This window comes from Balaenoptera acutorostrata, chromosome 10, assembly GCF_949987535.1.
Source record: "Balaenoptera acutorostrata chromosome 10, mBalAcu1.1, whole genome shotgun sequence".
Lineage (NCBI taxonomy): Eukaryota > Metazoa > Chordata > Mammalia > Artiodactyla > Balaenopteridae > Balaenoptera > Balaenoptera acutorostrata.
In genome coordinates, this window is record NC_080073.1 from 65,053,268 (window position 1) to 65,077,529 (window position 24,262).

Genomic DNA, 24,262 nt, shown 5'->3' on the forward strand with positions numbered 1-24,262 from the left:
ATGTGTGTGTTTTAGGCTCTCTTCAGGCTTCTCCTGCCCCGGATTTGGCAATGCTGTAGATGATTTCACTCTGCCATCCCCCCACCCTTAACTACTCACATTATTCTGCATTCAGAAATATTCCAGGAAGCTCAAATAATATATTCTCTTTCACATATCATAAATGTTAACTATTGAACACTAATTTTATTGATGATTTCAAGCTATTTTAATAAGGAAAATGATATTTAAGAAAGCTCAGTTCAAATACAAAGAAACATCATTCTGCTCAAAAGCATAACACCTCCATATGTCAACAAGACAAATACGAGTGGTGACCCCATACTTGGGTGATTGATTTTTGTGAGTGCCTTTTGGAGAAATCTAATTAACAAGAGTCACTTGAGTGAGCACATGCCCTAATATTTAGTGTTTTATAAGTTATAATATGCCCTCTAATGCATACATTCAAGTTCAAATTCTATGATGAATATCATTACCTAAACTTTATTTCTGGAGGAAAAAAGGTATATAATATAAGGACCTGGGATAATTTTCTTCATTGTAACTGAATATTTGAGGTAATATATTCCAATCTTCTTCAAACTTTCTTATGTATAACTTTCTATTATTTTTTAGACTAGATATTAGTTTTTTCTCAGTAAAGAATTATGTATATGTTATAGTTGGCAAAAACAAAAACAAAACTAACATTACAAAAGCATCACCCATAGCAAAAATAATGTAAGAATACAAAGTTGATTGACACATATGAGAGAATTCTAATCACTTCTTTAATTTTAATATAGGTGATAATAGAACAAAAGTTATTCTGTTGATTCTCAATTTGAAAAAAAAATACTGATTCATCTGTTACAATTTGAAATAAGAGGAGTTGAAAAATATTACTATAATATAAATGATTATAATGAATTTTCTGTTGGAGAAAATACCAATATTACAAATGATATTACAATGACTTAGGATATGACTAAATAATACAAAGCTGGGAATACGGACACAGATGATTCTAAAATACTCACTTCACAGTAGAAATTTAATTGGAAAGTATTACATACCCAAAATTTTTCTTTCCGCCCCTGTGCTCCTCTCAGTGTGCCCCATCTAAAAACAACAATAAAAAATATTGACATGGTTAAAAATGTTTGAGTTGCATCTTGATAAGATTCAAATTATTATTAGAATTGTATCTTTTCTTTTCTCTTTGCCTCACTGTGTTTTATTATTGAACTGTCATCATTGCCTACAGAAATGTGCATGTATCATTTTCTTTTTAACCAAAACTTCATTGACTTGTTCAGAATATACTCATCTATGTCCAAATGGCTTGAAATCAAACTCATTGACCAAAGGATATAAGTCTTAGGGCAGCTGGGATGCAGGGGTTTTAAAGTACTTAAAGATGCCTCCCCTCTTCATATCTCACCTTCTGAAACTCTGCTAAAAATCTCCAAGACTACTTATAAAAACCATAATGTAAATAAAGATAACTGTTGTAGAAAAGAGCATCTATGTAAAAATATTCATATGCATATATTATTCTAGAAAATGGTTGTATGCCTAATGTGACATTTCTATATATACATGTACATATGGAAATCAAATTCTATATTCTCAGTACTGAGCCAGTCTCAATGTGGCAGGTAACAGTTCATAAAATATACAGACCTACAATACCTCGTTTTTTTTTTTTCTCTTGACTAAACCCAGTGACATAGATGTTACTAGCATGTTCTATTTACTAATGAAATATCAAGACCTGTCTGAGATCACAGAGTGTTGTTGAGCCAGGACTCCAAATCTCATGTTCTTAATATGCTATATTGCTTCTCTTATAAGTATACAGTCCCCAACTACAGTGTGTCCTGAATGACATCAGTTTTATGTGGAGAAAGTATATTGACCACCACTTTCATGCACTTTGGTGGATTATGAGAAAATAATCCTGCCCACATCAATTCATTCCTAATACCCCAAATCTCAATGTCAGAGTGGTAGGCCATTGTACAAAAGAACATTCTGGAAGAGGTACAAATTTGTTATTCAAATATTTTCAACATGTCCATTTGCCAGAAAGCTGTTTTTCATAGGGTATAATATAGAATGATGGCACCACAGCATAGAAGTATTGCTTAAAGATAACAGGTTTATTGTAAGGATCTTGGGACATTCAAGAGAGTATGCAATAATGCATTTGGATCCTTTGGTATGAGAGTGAGGGAAGAAAAAAGTGATTTCGGAAGTAGGAAAACACTAAAGAACAATTTTTCTTTATTTTGTTCCTGACGGAGACTAGGACTGGTAATTGCACTGGTTGCCATGTCTTTTTTTTTTTTTTTTCCCTAGATTTTTTTCTTTTCTTTTTTTTTAAATGACTACACTTATTTATTTATTTACTTTTGGCTGTGTTGGGTCTCCGTTTCTGTGCGAGGGCTTTCTCTAGTTGCGGCGAGCAGGGGCCACTCTTCATTGCGGTGCGCGGGCCTCTCACCATCGCGGCCTCTCTTTGTTGCGGAGCACAGGCTCCAGACGCGCAGGCTCAGTAGCTGTGGCTCACGGGCCCAGTTGCTCCGCGGCATGTGGGATCCTCCCAGACCAGGGATTGAACCCGTGTCCCCTGCATTGGCAGGCAGACTCTCAACCACTGCGCCACCAGGGAAGCCCTGCCATGTCTTTTTTACTTATCTGATGCACAGAGCAGTGGACTGAAACGCTTTAGGGTTTCAAATATTCTAGGTGCTTTAACATGTAAGTTCAAACTGGTTCAGTTTTCAAAATCATTTTGCAGTTTTGTAATTGTACCTACCTCCTTGTAACTTTTCTAAAAAAGCTATCACCATTGAAAAAATTAACCAATCATACTATGTGCCCCCAAATCTTCTAAGGTCATAGTGTACTTCAAGCAGTGATCATATCTGAAACCTTGAGTTGCTCATTTTTTACTCATGGCTATTATGACAATTTCAGGAAGCCTGTACCACTCAAGCAAACTTCCTTTCAGGCAGTCTGAACACTAGTTACTTTAGCTATTTACATGAAATACAAAATATCAATACAAGACTAAATCAGAAGAATTTAAGGAATCTTATGACTCCAAAACAATACAGGCAAGAGAGGATCCCCATATCTGAGATCCCACTAGACATGGTGAGAAGTTGAGATCCATCTTGCTTGAGGCACTAAGGAGCCTCATAAGAAAGAACTCCCAATCAAGAAAGAGGTATTCAGACATGACAAGCTCGATCCAGTAATTAAGCCCCCATCAAAAGCGAGGAAGAGCCATTGAGAGTATGATTTGTTCCCTGCCACTCAGATACATCCAAACTTAGCTCCACACTGAACTCAGCTAAGTTTGGAGTTGGGGAAGAAGCAAGTCAGACTTGTTATTAAAACCTGATAGAGCTATTTCACTAAAAACTGTATATTCCATAAAACACTTTAATGATAATCAAATAGAGGGTAATACCAAAAGTGGATAAAGGTTTCTTTCCCACTTTGTGAGATACTTCTAACTCCCTGGGCTCCACTGCATTGAGAATGGTGCATGGGAAGAGAAAGTAGTATAACAGAGGGAACTGGAAGACATACAGGCAAAATACACTCTGAAGTAAGTATTGCATTTATTATTAAGTCTATTTTAGATACCACTAGGCACTCTCAGAAATTTTGAGACATTGTTTTGGGGCATGAAGATCCACAACTGCATAAGGGGTTAAGATTTACCAAAATGATGACTACACATAATTCCATTAACAGCAGATCAAAGACTAACTACAGTGGACCCTTGAACAATATGGGTTTGAACTGTGCGGGTCCACTTATACAGGGGTTTCTTTAACTAAATACATACTACAGTACTATAGGGTCTGCAGTTGGTTGAATCCGTGGATGAGGACTATGGGTGCTGAGGGTGGGCTATAAAGTTACATGCAGGATTCCAAATTTGTGGGGTCGGTGCCCCTAACCCCAGCATTGTTCAAGGGTCAACTGTAATTCTAAGGAAACATTTCCTCACAAAGGAGGAGAGGCACTTCAGAATGTAGTTGTATAATTTTTCTTATTGTAGTATTATCAAATAAGTTAAAAGTGGACTAAACTCTTTATTTTGGAGATATCTAGGAAATACAAATGATCACTTTTGTTCAAATGGCCATATTTTTCATATGTTCCTATATATTTTGTTATGATTATCTAAATAATATTTTTAATGATATAATAGCATTACTATCTTGCAAATCTATCAACTCTTTGGAGTTGCTCTAAATTTCTTTTCAAGAAGTACTGCTGTTTATTATAACCTTAAGATGCATTATTTTGAGCACCATTTTTAACCCAGGGAGAATGCCAGCATTAATATTATTACAAACATTCTCAAAATGGACAGAAAAAGTTAATCAAGGCTTCAGATAAAGGTGAGGGAGGAAAAGGAAAATAAGTCTGCTGAAACTGATAGTTTCAGGGGCTTGGATGCTTGTGAAAAAAATTATAAACAAAGGATGTTGACCTTTATGCAAAATTCAGTTGGAAAGAAAATACCACAGCTCATCACAGAAGCTAATGTTCAGTTCCCCTATGTTACAACCTCTGTGTCAAATGGCAAGCAGTTTCATCCATCAGAGGGTCTAATGTTTGCACTGTGACCTTCAGCTATCTTTTGTTTCCTCTATCTTCTGTAGATTCTTCCTCGGATGGTAATCAAATATCCCATAAAGTCGCAAAGGGGTGTTGTAGAAAAATAGGTGAGTGGGTTATTTTCTAAATACCCCAAGTTCTGAACGAATGGGAAAAATCACTTGACCCCAGGTAATTTTTCGTTGGTTTAATAGTGAATTCATGTAATTAAAACCTTTATCCAAACAAAGATAAACGTTAACTAGTACAAAACAAGAAGACTACTATTATTCATTTACAGAGAGAGTCCCTCTATTTTTGACCTATGAAGGGCATTTTTCCCATATATATACTTTCCTGAATTGTGGTACTGGACTTTTCCCATTGTACCAACAGGTTGAAAATTTTAGAAATATGTATATATTTTCACAAATATCTTCTTGTCAGGCAGTCTTTGAGGACATGAGGATTTTCATTACAGTCATACTTGCTCTAAGCCTATGTACACACTTAGTTCCTTCCATTATACCTCTTCATTTAGGACTATTCAAAAACATTTGTTTAGAAGAACCAGAACCTTAGCCATCTTCTGCCGAGATTGTTTCCTTAACCTTGTTCATCTAAAACAACTGTACGGGACTTCCCTGGTGGCGCAGTGGTTAAGAATCCGTCTGCCAATGCAAGGGACACGGGCTCAATCCCTGGTTCCGGGAAGATCCCACATGCCGCAGAGCAACTAAGCCCGTGCGCCACAACTACTGAGCCTGTGCTCTAGAGCCTGTGCTCTGCAAAAGAGAAACCACCGCAACGAAGAGTAGACCCCGCTTGCCGCAACTAGAGAAAGCCCACGCACAGCAACGAAGACCCAACACAGCCAAAAATAAATAAATAAATAAATAAATAATTAAAAAAAATAAAACTACTCTACTATAGGTTCACCAGCTGGAGAGACCTTAATAGCAGCTGTTCTTGCCTCGAGGGATTCAACTGCCTATGAACTTATACTATTCTTTTCATTTTTTCTACCTCATTAAATTAAATAATTTCCACTATTTGTTAAGACCCATTAATACCTCTTTTTCCTTACAATTTAGTGACTCCTGGGGAAATGCTGGTATTGGAAAACTCCAGGCAGCTCGCAGCTCATTACCATATTACCTGATGATGCCTGAGGAGCGATGGTTCCTACACTGGGTCTATTGCTACAACTCTCACTTCAAGCACATGATCACTTAAGCTCTTCCTTCTGGATTATTCTTATATGCTCATTTTTAAGTAGTTCTGGAAACACTACTCTTTTGCATAATATTGTAAGTTTTTCTTGGAGATATCATAAATTCTGCAAAGTAAACATTAAACAATGATGTAAGATTTTGTATGGCTAAGGTTATTCCCTTTGAAAAGGATGTTGTTCTTTTCAGACAATGGTGCTAAACAATACTAGACTTCTTAAAACCCTATTTTAAGCTCTGCCTAGATAGTAAAATCATTGAAATTGAATAAGTACTTTGTATAAGACTTTAAATGATAATTTTTTTTCTCTTCCTTGGTTTTGTTTGATTTTGCCACTGAGGTCAATTTAGACAATGTGGTCGTATTAGATATGGTAAATAAGAGAAAAGTGAATATACAATTTTCTTAAAGTAATATTGATATTCCTATAAGTATCCATTTTAATAATGAAAGTACAACATCTCTTGTGTACTTCATCCATTTATTTCTGCCTTTATTCAGCAAACTACTCTTTAGTACAAAGAAAATGTATCTTCTGCCTTCAAGAAGCTGATAATCTAATGGGAATGACATTGGGAAATAAAAACACAAACAAGTATAAAAATAATTTGAATTCTATAATTGCTACCTTTATAAAAGCATGTTTCACAATTTTTCTATGAGTTACAGATGAGGAAATTAACTGTGGAGGGCAAAAACAACTCCCTTCACAGAGTGGAGTAGAAATTCTTCAGGTGGAAATGGGAGTGTAGAATTGTAGGTACAGTAAGTGCAAAGTCACAAGAGAGCCATGAAAACCTCATCTCAGCCTATTCTTAGAGCAGCACTTGGTTCAGTGTGACTGGAGAACAGAGGTGGGAGTGGCTGGAAATAAAGTTAGAAAAGCAGATTTGGCTCAGCCTGTAAAGAGCACTCAAGGCTACCAACCTTGGCATTTATAAAGTGGTGATAAAGAGTCATCCACATATGGGATGTGACATGATCCAGATAGTTTTTCACAGAGACAACTCTGGTGTTAGCATGGGGATAGATTCCAAGAGGGAGGAGATTGAAAGCTTAAGATGAATATTTTCATTAAAGCAAGACATAATGAAATGCTGAATAAGAATGTAAGCTCTCTCAAGCAAATGTTGATTCTTTTAACAGCTGTGTCTCCAACATCTGGGATAGTGACTATCACACAGGCAACCCTCCATAGATATTTTTTGAGCAAGTACACTGGCAGTGGGAATGAAAAGGAGGGCACAGATTTGAGAGCTATTTTGGAGATAAAAGGGAGGAATTTATTGGCTAATTTATTTTGACTGAAAGGAAGAAGAAGGAGTCATGGTTAACTGCAGGATTTCAAGGTTGAATGAGTAGGGAGGTACATCAAATGTAGCAAATCTTGGGGTACACTTCACACTATAGAGAGATGTGTTCCTGATGACCAGGTTGATTGAGCATCACCAAGACTGTAATTACAGAGTTGTTTCATCTTCTTTTGAGTGGTTCTGCATATAAACCTTTACACTCATGGATTTTCAGGGTTTCTGACAGGTAAACCACTGAAAGAACCAAGGAAAGCTGATAATTAGAAATAATTGTGAAAGAGACTTTCTGCAGAGTGAGGAATTCTTCTGTGACAAGAACAGTTGCTTTCTAACTCGCATGTCAAGATCATATTTGCTTAGGAATCAACTTCTTTAAAGCAGATCTCACCTCCAGCTAAGAATTTGGAATTACAAGAAGAAAAATAATTATTTTATATTGATGGTATGTAGATTACACTGTAGCCCAATCATCTAGATCAAAATGTTGCAATGCTTCTGGTGATCTGTTACTTCTGGGGTCGCAGCATGTACCCAATAGACTGACAAGAGGAATTCAAACTCATGTTTTCTGGGCAGACCAATTCCGTATTAGTGAATATAGATCCAGACAGATAAAAAGAAAAGTTTCTAAACAGTGGACATGTAAAGAAACTTGATGCAGTACAGACAACTAGAACAGGAAATTTTGGAGGAAAACAGGGAACAGATACATAAGAGAGCCTGATATGAAACTCCAACCCTTCTTATTAAGGAAATGAAAGTCAGATAGGATACAAGTATAAAGAAACCACCAGATGAGTTTCAAGTCAATAACAATGATATGACTACTCTGGATATAGGACTTCACTTCTAAAGGTGAGACAGCAGATAGATGATTAGGTCCCTTTAACACAAAGATTTGAAAGATAACTGCAGTAATAATGAAGCAGAGATACACAGGCTTTTTTGGTCTTATGAATGTTCTAGCAGAGACACTTAGTAACTTTATTCAAAAAAATACTCAGGCTTGGTGAGCGTGGCAGTGTTGAATATGACAAGAGCCATCACAAAGTGCTAATTAATGCTAGATCAGAGATGAATGAAAATAGACAGCATGGGAAAGCAAAATAAAATGAGGGTCTTACCCATTCCCCTTCACTTTCTACTGAAACAAAATGTACATTAAGCCAGGGTGCACTGAATCTAAGACTGGGTACTTTTATTGATGCATTCTGCCAAGGAGCTACAAACTTTATCATTGATTGAAGAAATAGATGGAGATTTCTGAAAGGTAACTATTTTGTATGAAAATGTCAGAGGAGATTGTGTGTATTGTGCACTCCTCATTTAATCATCCAAACAACACTGTTTATTGAACTGCTGACATATTGCTTACACTACCCTCTCTTAATATTTCAGGAAGCAAAAAGATTGCTGAGTATACTATCACATTTAATTTGACCTATAAAAAGGATTAAGGAGGAAATTGATGACAAGGTTGTACCCAGTTTATGCTCTGGTCAGAATGATCTGCTGTGAAACTGGGAGAAGTATCCCAGAATATGTGTTAAGATGTCCACACCATGTGAAATGTACTGGGGAGAGATTGCAGGACCAAAACTATCCATCATCATCAATGACAAAGAACTAGGGTAATATCTAATGATGACACAACATGAGGGAAAACTTCAGCCCTTGATGTTAGGAATAGAAATGGCTTTCTATTTTCTTATAAAATCTTAGCACTGAAAGGAGACTTCAGGGGTTGGAGTATATGACTCACAGGCTAAATCTGGCCCACACCCTGTTTGTTTGTTTGTTATTTTTTTAAAATTGAAGTATAGTTGATTTACAATGTTGTGTTAGTTTCAGATGTAGAGCAAAGTGACTCAGTTATGGAACAGTCAAGCTCATTCTTCTACATATTATCTATATCTACAAATGGCAGAGTTGAATAGTCAAGACGATACAGTTCCCCAAATTAATCTGACTCTAATCCAATCTCTTTGCTTCATAGATAAGGCAACTAAAGCCCCAAGAGGTTAAGTAACAGTTCAAAATTATATGGTAAGTGACTAAATTGTCACTAGTATCTAAGGAGCAACCTATAACATTAGCGACAAAAAGTAGGACCAGGAGAAGGCAGAAATGGATGGAGTCATTTCCAGCTGTGAAGAGGAAGGGCATGATCAGCCTTGAGTAATTTGCAGAAGATACCTAGAAGAAAGGGGTACACCTGAGAGAAGAGAAAGAGATAATGCCAGGGTTTACCTTTTGTGTCTTCATAGAGGAGTCATGAAAGGTTTGGAAGGGGAAGGATTGTAGGCAACCATGGAAAGATAAAGCTGGTGATGGTTAACAAGATGGACTAAAATGAAAAAGTGTGGGGCAGGCAGAACTGCTTGGTCATGATAACAATATTCCAATAAGGGTTGCATTCATCACATCCAACCAACTCATTTATATCCAAAAATGTAATGAACCTAATGATTAGAATCATGGGGATGGAAAAGAATAATATTTGATACATTTATTTTGAGGATCAAAGTAAATCAAATTTGTCACTTAGTATCACAAAGAGTACTCATGCATCATCTGTGAAATTCATTTTTTCTGCAACCTTTCCCCTTTTAGTGTAACATAGACTTGGCCCTACCTTCTCTTTGGTCATATTAAAGGAGTCCGTCATATCCTACATGTTTCTGTTCAGAGAAGACATCATAAATCGCCATAGCAACACACGCCTTTTAAGAAAATCTCCCAGTTCATTCATTCATCAGAATTGTCCTGTAGATTATGTTTTCTGGAGCGTAAGATAAAATCCTGACCCTAGATGCCAACATGGTAAGCTTGTATTATATACTTTCTAAAAATGTGCTGTGATTATCCTGAAAGTGCTCTCTCTTTCAAGGGACAACCAATCTACACTTCTTCCTGACAAAAGAAGTCAGAAGCCACTCTACTTCTTATTCCCGATGTCCCCCCAACACCACCACACGTCAGGAAATTCACAAGCATACGCTTTACCTAACCTCCATTGTGAATTCTATCATATTTGAAATTTTAAGGACAACACTTACCACAGAAGGTATTCACTTTTAAAACAGAATCACCAAAAGTAATGTATTAAGCTGAATTTCAAAGATAACCCTGTACCAGGGACTAATAAATCTCCATCACACAGGCCTCCCAAATCTTAAGTATCCACAGACATTAAAACTCATCTTAGCAAGAAAGTAAAGTATACTTTCCCAATAACTGAAAGTCATACTTTCTGATATTATTACTAATAACAGTAAATATTTATTGAATGCTTCCATATATCAAGCATACAAGTACTGTGTATGCATGATCCCATTTATTCCTCACAAGCATCATTTTATCCCCAGGTTACGAAAGGCTAAACACATCTCAGTAAAAGGCAGCAAGAGATTTTTGATATAGATTGTCTGACTTCAACACACATACTGGTAACACTGTGTTGTGTCCCAGGGGTCTACTAAACAAGATTAGTATTGAAGTGGCTTGAGCTTAGCATCGATTCTGCAACTAGACAGCATGGGAATCTCTGGAAAATCTCTATCACTATACCCTCTTCTTTTACATTAGGTTACTGGGTAGATAAAATCCGGGTCCTTTACAGATCTTAGATGGATAAGATATTTTAAGTTTGAAAAGTAGTATATTCTTTAATCAATTTAATTAAATTATCCTTTTAATACTTCTTTTATTTTTAATAGTATTTAATACTAAAATACCTCAACCTGGTAATGAAAGTGAAATAAAATAACAGCTTAGCAGTCAAATAGCTTCGTACTTAAAAGTTGCATTTAAGAAAGATATAGAAATCTTAGGATATAGGGAAGAGAAAAAAAGTTTTATAAAAATGAAATCCTTGAAAAATAACATTTCTCTAAAGAAAAATAAGTGCAGGGTACTTAATAATAGTCTTTAAAAAGTAAGAAAGTTTATGTTATCTTCTTTATAAATAAAACATTGAAGTTCCAATTAAGTTGCTCTGAGTTTGTTTTAATCTCATTAGGAAAATAACTAGATAAATATTGAAAAATGAGATCAATGCAGCAATGTGAATACCATGTGATATTAAAATAAAGTGGTAGAAATTGAATAATAGACTGTGTGTATTTTGAACAGGGCACTCAGAGTCAAACCATAATAAATTTATGTAAGAATTTAATAAGCTATAAAAAAAATGCATTTCAAAGAGTAAGGAAGGAATGGATTATTCATTATGTGGTCTTGGTGTTTTTAGCTCAGAGTCTGGAGGAAAAAATTAGATCATCACCACACATCATCATGCAAATATCTTCCAGGTAGATCTTTGACTTAATTACTTTAGAAATAGAACTTTAAAAATTTAGAATAAAAGTTAAAGTATTGCCCAGGTCAAAACCATTAAAAATAAATTTATGAAGCCAACAATAAACTGGGGTTTAGTCTTAAAAATGAAGACTCTGTTAAAAAAGCTAATAAAGGTCAAGAATAATGAGTTCACAGTAGAGGAAATGCAAAGGTTTAATTAACATGCTAGTAACCTTTACTCCAGGGTCATTTCCTACTCTAGTCCTGATTGTACGTCCTCTAATGCACCTGCATGCTCTTAGGTGAGGTTCCCCTCCTCTATGCTCTCTAACACTTTGATTCCATCTGTGCAAAGCCAATGCATTTACATTATATGGGTTTTTTGTTTGTTTGTTTTTGTTTGTTTTAATTCTTGTAGATCAGTCAAGATGGCAGAGGAGAGAGACCCTGAGCTCACCTCCTCTCACATTGTATGTTTACAGGGCTGTTCTCACTACTAGATCAAAAACACTTCCAGGCCAGGCCAGTGTATGAACATGGTTTCCCAGAGCTCAGGTCTGCCACAATGCGTCAGGGGAAGAAAGATTACTTTTCCTTTTTGAATGTTATTCAGTTTGTGCTACTTGCTTTATAGCAGAAACTGTACAGTGGATCTAGTCTATTGAAATCTCATTTCTATTATTTGGTGACAGTTTCTACTCTCAGATTTACCCACATCTCAAAATAGAATGACCCAGAACTAGGAGATTGAACTGAACTGAACATCACAGAATAGGGGGCAGAGAAATGCCACCTGGACACTTGGAACTTTCACTGTAAACCAAACAATGTTGTTGCAAAGGCATATAAATTCATACAGAGAAGATGGAGGACACGGGGCGAGGGCAAACCCAGAGATGCTGAAGCAGTCAGACCAGGTGAGGCCCCAGGACACATTAGTAAATTATCATTAATAGCAGAATACCCCGAGACTGGGCTACCTCTTAGTCTCAGTTTTCACTAGATTCCTCCTCACTCTACATGCAACCCATTTACCCTTTCCAATTTCTTAAGTAGGTCATATTCTCTCTCACTGTGAGATTGTCCATTTGCTGCTCATTTTTCCTGGGACATGCTCTTCTCTTGCCATGTACCTTTAATAATTCCTACCTGCTTTACTTCACCTCCACAGCAGGTGCTACCTCTTCCCACAAGTCTTCTCTGGCCCCAGAATTGGAGTTATGTGCCTTTCTATCTGACTCACACCCTCATTACTCAATTTAAATTCCTATCCTATTTCCATCTCCACACTTAAGACATTGTGCATCAACACTGCTTGCTCCTATCTCTCCCGCTCTGTCTCCTTCTCTGCCTCCCTTCTCTCTCTCTCTCTCTCTCCCTTTCTATCTCTCTCTCCCACTAGCTTGAAAACAGGAACAGGATATTTTTGTTATTGGTATTCTTAATGTCTAGCACACTACATGACTGATGCCTATTACATACCGAAAAAAAAGTTTCTTATTGAAAAATTAGGCAAAGGTCTTTATGTACAGATTAAAGATGTGTGGTCAAAGCAAGTGAGAATAGAATTTTTAGATAGGAAAAAAAGGATATATTTATTTTTACCCTAAGGGCACTTTTGTTAAAAGAAAAAATATAGCAGTTTCTTGAGAAAACCTAGGTGATAAATAAACATTGAGTGAATCTTGACACTGAATCATCCTTGTTCCTATATATGTGTGTGTGTGTGTGTGTGTGTGTGTATATGTATATATATATATATGTTATATATATAATATTTATATAGAAATGTAGTATGGTTAACATAGTTATTTTGAAGTCAGAAGAACATAAAAAGTTTTCTAAAACACTCTGTCTCTGATTTCTAGTTAAATGGAATAATAATTCCCATCTTATAAGGTTTTTTGAACAGGAGGATTGTGTGACAGTGCTACTTCAGTGATTATGGATATAGTTGGTACCAAATGCATTTATTAATTGATTCAATCTTGTAAAGCAGTAATTTTTAGAATTTCCCAATGAAGATTCTCTAAAAACTGAACACAGTCACAGAGAGCCTTGGAGATGCAGATCGAGTCAGCTCTCCACAAACTCAAATTTGTGTCTCTGTTTGTTTTTTTTTCTTTAAAATTTATGCAAATTTGGAATTCTGCTCCAAACTATAGCTCTATTTGTTCTCATGTTATAATGTCACTGCCAAATCTTTTATACTTCCCAGCCTCATTTGCAGCTGGGTAGAGACATGTGAATGAGTTTTAGACAAATGAATGTGGATTGGTTAGTGCCATTTCTGAGTCAAGACTTTAAAAGAAGTGAATTTAAGAAGCCCTCCTCATGCTCTTCTTCATTTCCCAGAGGCAGAATAAAATCAAAACATGTGACCCTAAGAGATGGCAGAGCAACAAGATAGAAGGAGTTTGGAGTCCCTGAAACCATATGGAAGAAAGCGACCCCAAATCTAGGATCTCCCATCTTGAATTAGTATATGAATAAGAAATAAACTTTTTTTTTTTTAATGCTATTCTTGTCTGCTTACATTCTTTTTATTTATGTATGTATGTATGTATGTATGGCTTTGTTGGGTTTTCGTTTCTGTGCGAGGGCTTTCTTTAGTTGTGGCAAGCGGGGGCCACTCTTCATCGCGGTGCGCGGGCCTCTCACCATCGCGGCCTCTCTTGTTGCGGAGCACAGGCTCCAGACGCGCAGGCTCAGTAATTGTGGCTCACGGGCCGAGTTGCTCTGCGGCATGTGGGATCTTCCCAGACCAGGGCTCGAACCCGCGTGCCCTGCATTGGCAGGCAGATTCTCAACCACTGCGCCACCAGGGAAGCCCCAAGAAATAAACTTTTGTTAAGATATTTGAATTATTAAATATTTTGAGTTTATTTATTGCAGCAGCTAGTGTTTTTCAAAGCAGTGCACCCCAAGACCCAAATTAAATGTTTTTGCATTGTCTATACTAATTATCCCATATTTATTTTCATTTTCTAAATAAGTGTAGTTGAAAGGTTCATTCTACTGTCTTGGACTTCGTGCATTAAAAACCTCTAATTAAAACTTCTGCTTAGAACTTATCAGTTTGCCAAAGGTTAAACATAACATAGCATGAAATTTCAGGCTTACCATTAAGTGATTATTCGAAAAGAAGAAGGAAAAAAAGATGAATGGGGAAAAACAAGGGGTGGCCCCAATAAAGCTATGTTAAATAATTTGTAATCTCACCAAATAATGATTTATGCTTCTGGAGTCCTTGCTGTTTATATGTTTAGACAATATGGGGAAAATATATGAGAAATTTAACTCTGAAGCATTAGTCTTTTAATTTTTATTGAAATATAGTAGATTTACAATGTTGTGTTAGTACAGTAAAGTGATTCAGTTACACACACATATATATAAATAAATTCTTTTTTTACGTTATTCAAACCAAATTTAATAAGTAGAAAAACCAGAATGTGAAACTCATTCTAATTTTTTTGTTTAGCATTCTTTCACTACAACACATGAAGAACAAAAGCAAACAAGAGAAATCAAAAACCTACAAGCAAACAAAATCAGAGAATATTTATGAAAAAAAGTACAATATTCACAGTTGTAAGTCATTTTCCTGATTTTATGCTACTTACTAGTAACTAAGAAGATCTATGATTGATTTTGTATCAGTTTTTGACAAACTATGAGCCTAGAGTGGCCACTTATTTTTGTAAATAAACTTTTACTGGGACTTGGCCACATCTAATTCATTTACTTATTATCTGTGGCTTCTCTGGAGTTCTAATGACAGAGTTTATTTGCAGCAGGAATTTATGTCTTGTCAAGCCTAAAATATTTTTAAAAATTTTTATTGGCATATTGATTTACCATGTTGTGTTAGTTTCAGGTGTACAGCAAAGTGAATCAGTTATACATATACATATACCCACTCTTCTTTTTTTTTTTTTAGATTTTTTTCCCACATAGGCCATTACAGAGAATGCTGTACATATACAGCAGGTTCTTATTAGTTACCTATTTTATATATGGTAGTGTGTATATGTCAGTCCCAATCTCCCAATTTATCTCTCCCTCCCATTCCCTGGTAACCATAAGTTTGTTTTCTGCATTCGTAACTCTACTTCTACTTTGTAAATAAGTTCAGTTGTACCCTTTTTTAAGATTCCACATATAAGCAATATCATATGATATTTGTCTGTGTCTGACTTACTTCACTCAGTATGGCAATCTCTAGGTTCATTTGTTGCTGCAGATGGCATTATTTTGTTCTTTTTTATGGTTAATATTCCTTTGTATATATGTACCACATCATCTTTATCCATTCCTCTGTTGATGGCCACTTATATATATTCTTTTTTTAATTCTCTTCCATCATAGGTTATTACAAGACAAAGCATTATTTTTATAGTCTCTTGGGGGCAACTATCTTTAAATGGATAGATTGATAGATAGATGATAGATAGATAGATACATACATAGATAGACGTAGATAGATAGATGATAGATAGACAGGTATCAAAGATTTAGGATCTAAAAGCAGACAATGAATACTACAAGATAATTAGGCACTAACATATAAAATTATGACTTAGTCACTCTCTACCACTGTATTCATAATCTGTAAAATATTACCTCATTATTACATGATGACTTTTCTCTCATAAACAATAAAAAGATTAAAAATCTAAAAGGTAAGAAAAATAAGTTAGACAATCATAAAAATCATGGAGATTAGAATCACCATGTTCTCTAGTCCAATGATTTTTCTATTTTCTTTGAATCCATCAACCCTCTTTTCATCAGGTTTATTAAGCTTTCGCCATCTTAGCAACACTTAGGTCAATACTCATACCCTAAACCCCTTGTTTTTCTGACTCTTCATTGCACCCATCTGGAAAACTGTCCGTCTTAGATGAACTCAACTACCCACTTCTCTTTGCATCCACCCAAGTGGCTGACTACAACTGCAGAAAGCACATACAAGAGGGAAGAATGGTACCATTAGCAACACGAGGCAATTCCTGTAGGTAGGTTCCTGGGGCAACTCCCTCACCTAAACATCCAGAGGACGATTGCAAACCACCTCTATTCTCAAATTTCTGATCATGTATCCTCCCACCACCTCTTCCCTCTACAGATAACCTTACCTCCTGCTTCCTGGAGATTAAAAAAAAGAAGCAATCTGATAGGAATTTTCCTCAACCTACTGCTACCTTAAATGCTAAAAGTTTCATTTAACCTCCTCTCTTCCTTCTCTCCTGATAAAATAGACTTGTAACTCAGTCTTTCTCTAAGACCAGTGTCTTCACAGACTCTGGATCCCAACCTTACAGTTTCCCAGTTTTCTCAAAATCTTACACTAGCCACTTTTGGGATGAATTGGGAGATTGGGATTGACATATATACACTAATATGTATAAAATAGATAACTAATAAGAACCTGCTGTATAAAAAAATAGATAAATAAAATTTAAAAATAAATAAATAAAAATTAAAATAAAAAAAAAAACCTCACTGGCTTCTCCTTCTTTTTGTAGACTCATCATTTTCTAGCCAGTCATGAAATACTGGATTTTCCCATGGCTTAACCTCAATCAGTCTTCTTTTTTTCTTATTCTGTTCAGTACCATCCATCTTCAACCCTTGTCTCTACTATGATCTTGAGATCAGTATATCTACCTGTCTTCTCTGACATCTATCTGCATTTTTATGTCTCAAAGACATCTTGAAATTACCAGACCCAATAGTGAATGCCTTCCCCACTTTGTTGTCCACCTTGATTCCAAATCCACATCCCTTCTTCCAGCTTTTCTCTTTAAATATTTCTTGATCCACCCATATCTCCCCAACTCTTTCACTATCTTACCAGGTCCAGGCTGTTGTCTTTTACTAGAATTACCACCATTTGCCTTTTATATCACATTCTTTATAGTTAAAGCAATCTTTTAAAAAATACAAAGAAAGATCATGCCACTTTCCTATTTAAATCTCTTCAGTGACTTCTCTTTGCTCTTAAGATCCTTAATGAAATACTTAACATCCTTGACTAAATTCTGTAAACTGGTCTACAAGTCCTTGCCTTCCAAGATTCAGCAAACACAGCATTCTTTGCATTCATATAGTGTTTTGTATCCTTCTGACCACAGGACCTTTACACAAGCTGCTCCCTTTGCCTGCTGCTAAACAACCTGTAAATCTCAGCTCATACTTTTCTTCCTCAAGGACATTTGTTGGATCCTCAAGTCTAGATCAAGTACTTTTTTTCTTTTATTTATTTATTTATATTTATTTGGTTGCACCAGGTCTTAGTTGCATTAGACGGGCTCCTTAGTTGCAGCACATGGGCATCTTGGTTGTGGCATGTGAACTCAGTTGCAGCATGCATGTGGGATCTAGATCCCTGACCAGGGATCAAAATTGGGAGCGCAGAGTCTTATCCACTGCACCACCAGGGAAGTCCCTAGATCAAGTATTGAACATCCTCTTACCACTTTCTACCCTGCCTTTATGAAATGTGGCATAACTTTACATTTTTGTGTGTTTTGGGTTAATATCTAGTTGCACTGTGATGGCAAGGACTTTTTTTTTTCTCATCATGCCTACTACTCAGCACAGCACCAGGAACAACATGGGTTTTCTTTTAATATTTGTTGAATATATAGAAAAGAGAAATATATAATTCATTCTATCTGTGCCCAATTTTAAGTCACAATGGATTTGCATCACAGTTTACAGAAATCTCTGACTTGAATTCTTAATGATTAACTCAAACCAAATAAATGTCTTCACAGTCATTTATTGGAAACATGCCCAATTTCTATCACTTTGCAACATTTTAGATTTATTTTGGGGTGTTCAGTTTAATTTTAAAAACTGCAATTCTCATTCACAATCTACTTGAAAACATTTTTGTTATTCTTTCCTCTGTTCTTCTCAGACTGTTTTAATGTTTACTTTCCTTTTGGCCTCCATTTCCCAGTTGTTTATCTTCTCTCTCTCTGAGTCACTACTCAATATTTATGCATTAAAAATTTGATATTGTTGACACCAGACACACACACTCAACAAACTTTAGCACCAAAACTCTGGCCTTTTATAAAATACAGTTGTATTTGCCTAACAGCTATATGTCAATTTGTAGAATATAAATTTGATGAAGATCAGGATCTGTGTCTATTTTGCTTCCTGATGTATCCCTAGCTTCTAAAACAACATCTGGAAGATAGAGGTACTCAATAAATGTTTGCTGAATAAATAAACTTTCACATAAAACGTTATTGAATGATGGCAAAAATATGTCCTAAAATGATTTCATTGTTCTCGTCTGTAAAGATATACTCTATCCTCAATAAAATTCTGCCATACAAGCAGGATTGACAGTGATTTATCCCCATTATTTCCCTTAATTTTCTAAAATGTCTGCTAGTTTTTTTTTTTGTTTTTTTGTTTTTTTCCATTTAAGTCATAGTGGTGATTCCTGGAATCATATGCAAAAGAAAATGGCTTTAATGCACTGCTTTATAAACTTCCGAGTGAGGGTTTCAAGAATGCTCAGAACCTTTGGTGGACAGGGACACAAGATGAACTGCAATGTATAAAGAGATGTGGAATAGAACCATAACATAAAGAACATTGGCCACGATGAGAATCTTATATACCATATGACACTCTTTTTTCCCCCACATTTTAGCATCTCGAAAATTGAAATCAATCTAACAATCAATGGATTTGTTTAGTATAATTGGTAATATTTTATTCTTATTATTGGTATATAAAATAATGCCATGTTTCAAAACATCTGGCATTTTTAATTCAATTAAATGCTTTTATGACTTCAGTATCCACAACAGGGGTAGACAGAGGTTGTGGAAAGAGAAGAGAGAGGAGTGAACTAAAATTATGAGGAACAAAGAAAGGCATTACAAATGTTTATCTACCTATCAATATTCTGTGTTTTATATATGTAAAGCCCTATATGTATGGAAATATATGCCAGAAGCAGTTGTGAATGTCTCTACCTTATTCCCTAAACTCCTTAAGAGTAGGACTATGTATTAATCCTCCTTGTATTCCCCAGTGATGAGCATTCAATAGAAGTTTAAATTTATTTGTTCAAATAAGTTAAATCTAATAGCTTTGTCTTTAACAGAACGGACAGCAAATAGAATTTGTTGCGATAAATTTGTAAAGTACTTCTATGAAGTACATTAAGCTCTCCGATAAGGAACATTAACTTACTTGGGCTATTTGATTCCTCTCTAATTCACTGATGCATTAATTTTCTGAATACAGTAATTACCAAATCAGGAATTACTAATAGAGAAATGAATTAAAATCTACTGCTCCAGGGCATTTAACAATGCCTAGGGGACCTAAAATATTTCTGAAAAATAAACAAATTCTCCGGAAGTTGCTTGCCTATGAGTAGAATTAGCCTTGTTAATTATCACACATGTGAGGTAAATTTATAAATGTCTCAATCTTCTAGGAGTTTATAAAAGTGAACACATTACTGCAACTGACACACTGTACACGGAAAATATACAAACAGTGCAGAGTGATTAAATAGAAACACATTCATATCTTGTTCAACCTCAGCATGAATAACTTTAGAAGTAGAATGAAGAAAACATGACCGGCATGTTTAAATACATGATAGAGATGATAAAGGATCAGTTCTGATAAATCAAGGAAGGCACCACATCAATGTTGCCATTCCAGAGTTCTCTGAATGATAGGAAAAATTATTTCAATCACCAAGTGTGTGGGAAAAATTTTTTCTAAATCATGGATATTACTAGAGAAAACAAAAATTGATAATGAAACATACATAGGAAGGAGAGGTTTAGAAGAAATAGGACTTTCAAACTGAAGGGAAACAGAACTCAGATGGAACTGAATTCCCAGTTCCAGTGGCAGTATAAATGCATTTTTATTCCATTTGTCTTCCTGAAAAGTCACTGAACAGCTAAGAAGGGGAAAACAAAATAAAAGAAAACAAGTTTTAAAACCTCAGTAGTACCTTTCTTCTACCTTTAGTAAACCAGGCAAACAGTCACAATCCCCCCCCCCAAAAAAAACAACTTTGAGGAATAATGGAAAAAAACACATTTTGTTCTGTATAAAAGCAAAAGTAGATTCTGAGAACAAGACTCACCGCAACATTCTCCCTCCCCTTCTAGACCTGAATAGGAATTTTTTCCCTTTAAAAGTATGTAAGACAATCCAGAACTACTCCCTCAATCTGTTTACAACAAAGGCTGTGAGCAAGGCTAGGTGATCAGACTGTCAGTCCCTCCCTATCCCACCCTGGGGGGATCAGCTGAAGAAGAAGTCACACTGGGAGCCCATTGGGCTGCGCAAGTCCTGGCCAAGCCACCAGGGGCAATGGCTGAAAGATGAAGGTGAAGCAAAAAGGAAAGGCAAAGGGTAGCACATGGCAGCAAAGACGGCAGGAGGGCATTTATTGTGAGTCCCACAAAACTCTCTGGGCTGAGAAATAGGGGCAGAGTTGATCAGATGAGCGTGGGTCCAAGAATTACAAACCAATGGAAGCTGAGCAGCTGCCTTATTGAAAGATGAGTATCAGGCTAGAACTAGTATAGAGTATGCTAAAACAAATTCATTATTTGAATAGAAAAAGCATGAGGTGTATGAAGGACCAGTATTGTATGCTTTGGCTACTTCAGCCAATAAGATAGACACCTGCTCTCACGGAGCTTCCTTCTAGTAAGGCAGACAGACAATACACAATCATCAAAAGCTAATTAAATTAGTATGTTAGAAAGTGATCATTGTTATGGAAACAATTTTAAATAAATCAAGTGAGGGGGATCAGAGGTGCTGAAGCAGAGGACAGGTGGCAGTATTAAGTAGGACAGTCAGGGATGCCACGCTGAGAAGATGAGATCTGTGCAAAGACTAGATGGAGACACAGACACTAAGGAATCAGATGTCTGATAAAGGAGCAGTGTAGGCACAGGGAAAGACTCTGGGTGTGGGTGTCTGAAACATAATGGAGCAGGAGATCAGGAAGAACAAGGTACAGGTGAACAGAAATTGAGATCAGATCACTTTCTAACTTTCTATCGTAGAGTTCTGAGCAAAGGAGTGATGAAATCTGATTAATGCTCTAAAAGAACACATGGATTTCTCTGTTGAGAATAGACTGTCCAGGACAAACTTAAATGCAAGAGGAGCTGTTAGAAGCTTCTCCAGTAACCCATGTACAAAATGATGGGTAATGGTGGTTCAGGCAAGGGTGGAGATAATTTAGATGGTGAAAAGTGGTTGGATTCTGGATATAAGTTATAAGAACCAGCGGAGTTTCCAACATCTTAAAAGTGAGTGGCAAGGAGAATAGAGGATGATTCTAAAGTTTCCAGTGAGAGCACATGGAAGGATGGTATGGTCATCAGCTAAGAAGGAGACGGTAGATGCTGTATAGCAAGTGTAAGGGGAGAGATCAGGGGTTCCGTTTTGGAAGCACTGAATGTGAGCCATCCATTAGGTACCCAGGTGGAGGTGTCCAGGAGGCTGTGGAATGGATGAGTCTGGAGGTCAGGATCAGATCTGGGCTGGAGATATAAATTCAGCCAGTGTCAGGGTTCGATGGGACTCAAAGCCAGGATGACCTCAGAGACTGATGACTTCAGAGACCGATGACTTATTCAGGGAATAAGTGAGGGGAGAAGGGACTAAGACCTCAGTCTGGGGCTCTCCAGCATGAAGTATGGAAGTACAGAAAAAGGAAAAAGAAGAGCAAAGAACCTTGAAAAGTCACGGCAGTAAGGAAAATCCAGAAAGAGGGGACAGGTAGGTCTGTATTCTGACAGATGAATATAACAATGGGGACGTCGCTGAGGACCTTGACCCAGATATTGTTGTGAAGAGGAGGAAGGAAGTAAAAAAAGTGATTGGAGAGGTTTAAGAAAAAATGGGCAGAGAAGAAATGAAGAAAGTGAGTACAGACGAGTCTTGTTAGGAATTTACTGTATGGAAAGAACATAAATGGAATGTAGAGGAAGTGAAGATGAGAGAAAATTTTTTTTGTTGTTTTGTTTGTTTTTCATAATATCTGAGAAATAATCTCACATTTGTATGGTGGGAAAAATAAAATTGATTACAGAGAAGAACACGGGAAAATTGCCTCTGAATATTCTTGAATATGGAGAGAGGTTGAGGTCTACACTATAGCAAGAGGGGTTTAGATAGGATCAGAGAAGGTTCAACTCTGTGAAAAGTGGGAAGAAAGGGAGAAGTACTTATGGGAAGAGTGTGTGATGCTGGGAGCTGTTTTCTGATTGCTTGAATTTCTTTGGTGAAATACAATGCAAGGTAAGAGCACAAGGTCAAATTATTGGTTATTCAAGATAAAAGGAAAAATTTTGAGATCATCACCTGAAGAATGGGACAGTAAGCATTTCATCTGAAGTGGAATGAGACATGAGAAAGAGTTTGGAGACTGGGCAGAGTCAGAATGAGATTGAAAAAGTGGTCCCCAAGGACCACACTCTCTGAGTAGGGTCTATTTGTGAGATGACTTACTCTTGAAATGCAACCGAATTTTGAACCTCTTTCTTGCTCTTGCAGAGCTGAATGTATTTGACTCACAAATTTGATAAATTTCATTTCTACAATTCTCACATAAATATAAAAGATAATCTTACTTCGAATGAAAGGTGACCCTACCCTCTCTTCTTGCTTAATCTCTACCATTTGTTATTCCATCCAAAACCTTCTCCCCAAATCCTGATACACTGTGGTTTTGTAGCCTTTCCTCTATTATTCCATATGCAGAATCTATTCCAATAATCAATGTCCCTTGCCCATAGAACAGATTCTTAGGATGGATTCCCAAGTAAGTGAGAGACAGAATTACCTTTCCCAAAATATTGAGTTACTTTTTCACCAGACTTTAAAATACTAACTAATGTCAATGCTTTTATAATTTTTCATTTGTATGAGAGTCTCTCATACCAAGAGGAATTCCAGCACCTAAATGCACACTACATACTCTTATTTTCAGTTTTATTTTCCAAAAGCATTCAATGAAGATTTTTAAGAAAGTGACTTACCCAGTGAGTTTGACTGCATGTGTACGAAGCTTTCGATATTTTTCTGATTCTTCATTTGTGCCAGTAACATGTCTATATATCCCTGTCTTATAATTGAAGAAATCCTCACGGACTTGCATTATGGCTAAAATACAACACAACAGGATACATGACACAGTTTTAAACCATTATCTTTAAACACTTCCAGAAATTTTCACAGAACAGTCAATGAGAAAATTTCCAGGGGTAGAATCTAAGAAGGAATTTTGCAATTCAGCCTAATTTTCTTTCCTACTTAATTGGCTGCAATATTTTCTTGTTCTCTTATAAACATAACTTTTAGCTACTTAGAATATTACTTAAGGTCACATTATACATTTAGAATGCCATCTATTTTTTTAATAGATCTTTATTGGAGTATAATTGCTTCACAATACCATGTTAGTTTCTGTTGCACAAAAAAGTGAATCAGCCATATACATATACATGTCCCCATATGCCCTCTCTCTAGACCCTCCCTCCCATCCTCCCTATCCCACCCCTCTAAGTCATGGCAAAGCACTGAGCTGATCTCCCTGTGCTATGCTGCTACTTCCCACCAGCCAACTATTTTATATTTGGTAGTGTATATATGTCGATGCTACTCTCACTTCACCCCAGCTTTGCCCTCCCACCCCATGTCATCAAGTCCATTCTCTATGTCTACCTCTTTTTCCCTGTCCTGCAACTAGGTTCATCAGTACCATCTTTTTT

At 36.3% G+C, this 24,262-nt stretch overlaps 1 protein-coding gene across 2 annotated transcripts in view; it reads right to left on the reverse strand.

Moving 5' to 3' along the window:
• The window catches only part of TINAG (tubulointerstitial nephritis antigen), an 86,589-nt gene that overhangs the window by 14,216 nt on the left and 48,111 nt on the right, over positions 1-24,262 (reverse strand). For both annotated transcript variants that reach the window (XM_028167686.2, XM_007186946.2), the window contains exons 9-10: positions 23,531-23,654; positions 1,059-1,104 (exon numbers count right to left, since the gene is read on the reverse strand). In XM_028167686.2, coding sequence (XP_028023487.1) covers positions 1,059-1,104; positions 23,531-23,654 — 170 coding nt within the window. The remainder of the gene's footprint in view (positions 1-1,058; positions 1,105-23,530; positions 23,655-24,262) is intronic.